The sequence below is a fragment of the Atta colombica genome, unplaced genomic scaffold (genome assembly GCF_001594045.1).
Source record: "Atta colombica isolate Treedump-2 unplaced genomic scaffold, Acol1.0 scaffold55, whole genome shotgun sequence".
NCBI classification, from domain to species: Eukaryota; Metazoa; Arthropoda; class Insecta; order Hymenoptera; family Formicidae; genus Atta; species Atta colombica.
In genome coordinates, this window is record NW_017259545.1 from 814,262 (window position 1) to 816,955 (window position 2,694).

At 37.7% G+C, this 2,694-nt stretch overlaps 1 protein-coding gene across 8 annotated transcripts in view; it reads left to right on the forward strand.

Annotated features, from left to right (window-relative positions):
- LOC108691960 overlaps window positions 1-2,694 on the forward strand; it is a 213,390-nt gene that overhangs the window by 143,226 nt on the left and 67,470 nt on the right. For all 8 annotated transcript variants that reach the window (XM_018199951.1, XM_018199950.1, XM_018199952.1 and 5 more), the window contains exon 3: window positions 441-564. In XM_018199951.1, the coding sequence (XP_018055440.1) occupies window positions 441-564 (124 nt within the window). The remainder of the gene's footprint in view (window positions 1-440; window positions 565-2,694) is intronic.

The following is a 2,694-nucleotide window of genomic DNA, read 5'->3' on the forward strand; positions in this document are numbered from 1 at the left end:
AGTATACATTTATTAAATTATATAGGTTAGTCGGCACGAATTTTCCGGACAACTCAATACATATATATATTTGTGCTTTTGCAATTTTGGATTTTTTACTAATATTAACCAAATTAATGCTATAATGTATCATCATTTATTTAAAACTGTCAAGATGTCGCGAAAGAAGAAGCTCTAGAGAATCGCGTGTATTTCATAAATTACGAAATGCGCGCAGTTGTAGGTTGTAGGTTAGTGCGTTATTTACACAGACAATACATACTGGTGATAATAATGGAAATGCAGTCGTTAGTACCGCCGGGAAAAGGAATGACCAAGACACGTACACTAAACTCGGTAAACATTGCGCAATTCACGTCGCGTACGCGTCATAGTTTGTTTGCACGTTGTTAAGCCGTGGCGAAAGTTAGAGAATAATTCTGTCCATTTCTCTATTTCAGTCCAAGCAGTACGGCGCTGGGTTCGCTGGACCAACTGAAGGAATATCTGACGACAGTGGGAACCTGCAAATGTGGCCTCGAGTGCCCACTCAGACCCGAACAGGTGTTCAACTTCGACCCCAAGGTAAATACGCAACCGAATATTACAATTTTATGTTATAATTTTTTTAATATTTCCAAGGGAAATTAATCTTAAGAAAATTTATTAATTATACATAATAAAAAGATTCCGCTATTAAGTTAGACTGTTAGAAAGTTAATGTTTTACACATTTACTTAATTTAATTATGCGTTACAATTATGATGAGTATATATATTCTATATATATATATATATATATATATAAAAGTATACACATACATATAGATACTATTTCTAAAATGTACTATAAAGTTGAATGATTAAAATGTATGTTCTCACGTTCTAATTACATTCTTTCGTTTTATGAGCATTATTAATGTATAATCTCTTATCACAAGCTCAGTATTAAAAGAGATTTCCGGAATTAGTATTATAGCGAATTAATCAGTACAATCGGCTGTCGCTCGATGATCCGATATGCGAATATGCGATGCCTCCAGCAAACAGGCTGTTGCAGACTATATGTATATACAGTCGGTGACGTGCTTATTAGGGACGTTCATTATGCTTTATCCTTTTACGTTTGCACCGTCGAGAGAGAATTATTCCGACGCGTCGCGACGGCGAAAGTTCATAGTATAACCTGTTATAACTACGCGTCATGAGCGCGTGAGCATAATCACGCTTAATCGCCGGCGGCAGTTAGGCACCGTTTATTTATTTATCGTGCGCCCGTAATTGGTTCGCGTTCTCCGTGTATATGCAACCGAGGCTCGTGACTTACCGGGGATAAAATATCGCCATTATGCGTGCAGACGACGACGAGGCGTCTCGCCGAGAAAGTATCGCGCCGTACCGATCTCACCTTCTCTTCGAATCGATTAGGAAGTGTAATTCTTTCTCGTGACGACTAGGAAGAAATTATTTCTCGTGACCGAACGAAAAACTCGATTAAGCGTTAAATCAAAGCGCGGCTCGATGTGTGTATCTAAAAAAGAATCTTCTTTCCATTATATTTAACAAAATTTTGTTAGTTAATAATTATAATGTGATAATTTTTTTACTTTATAATTATACAATTATTTAACAATTTAGTAGTTAGTAATGTTAAATGCATTTAAGCGGAAAAATGTATGTTTTACAATCATTGTGTGGTTCATATCATCTTTAACCGGTAAATGCTCAGTGATATTTAGACTGATAACAATAAAGAAATATCGGGATTAGTAAAAATAATTTTTTGTTAAAATGTCAAAGAATATTTCAAATCGATTTTGGATTAATAACGATAATGAAAGCAGCTTTTATTGTTCTTCTTTGTTATTTGATATCAACGTAAATATCATAAAGTACTGGGAAGAGATTTTTCTGTGGTGCATGTGAACAACAGCATCTTAAGTGTTATCATTTCTTGGTTTAATCTTCTCTCGATTCCACCGAAAGTTTTCTCTCTTTCTATCTGTCTCGTGTTTCGAATTCGTAGAAACGACAATGAATCATATCCGTGGAACTGGTAAAGCAGTCCCGGAAAATTGTACCTCTCACGAAACATCGCCGCGAACAAAACACAATCAAGCGTCCTGGCGTTATTTCTGTCGGCACGACTGCCGTAAATACGTAATTTTTCTTACTTCCGCTATTTAGATATTTATGGTGCATTCGCGAGAACGCGGAACACGTATCTCGGCCCGCGCCAACGATCCCGAAGAAATATCGCGATCGTGCGTGCCAACGATCGCGGCTTATTAAGAAATATCGCGTCCCAGGCACGTAACTGTTGTTCGCCCGAAACGAAATGTGCTTCCTTGAAAAAAGAGCGTTAAATTTCACGTTTATGCGATGTCTAAAACTCTCTGATGCACCAAAGTTCGATCAACGATCGATGTTTGTCGAAATCGTCTCGCGATGATTGATCGATTGCAGTCACGCTTTCGATTCCGCAGGGTTCATTTTTTGGATACCGGTTTTTCGGGGAGAGATAAAGAGTATAATAAGGCTAATTTCATTCATTCATTTCAGAGAGAAGGGAAGGGGTTTCCGTGCATACATTAAAATTTAGGAAAGTACTGGACACGTTGTACTGCGCCGGTAGATAGCAGGAGACAACATAAAAGCGAGAGAGAGAGAGAGAGAGAGAGAGAGAGAGAGAGAGAGAGAGAGAGAGAGAGAGAGT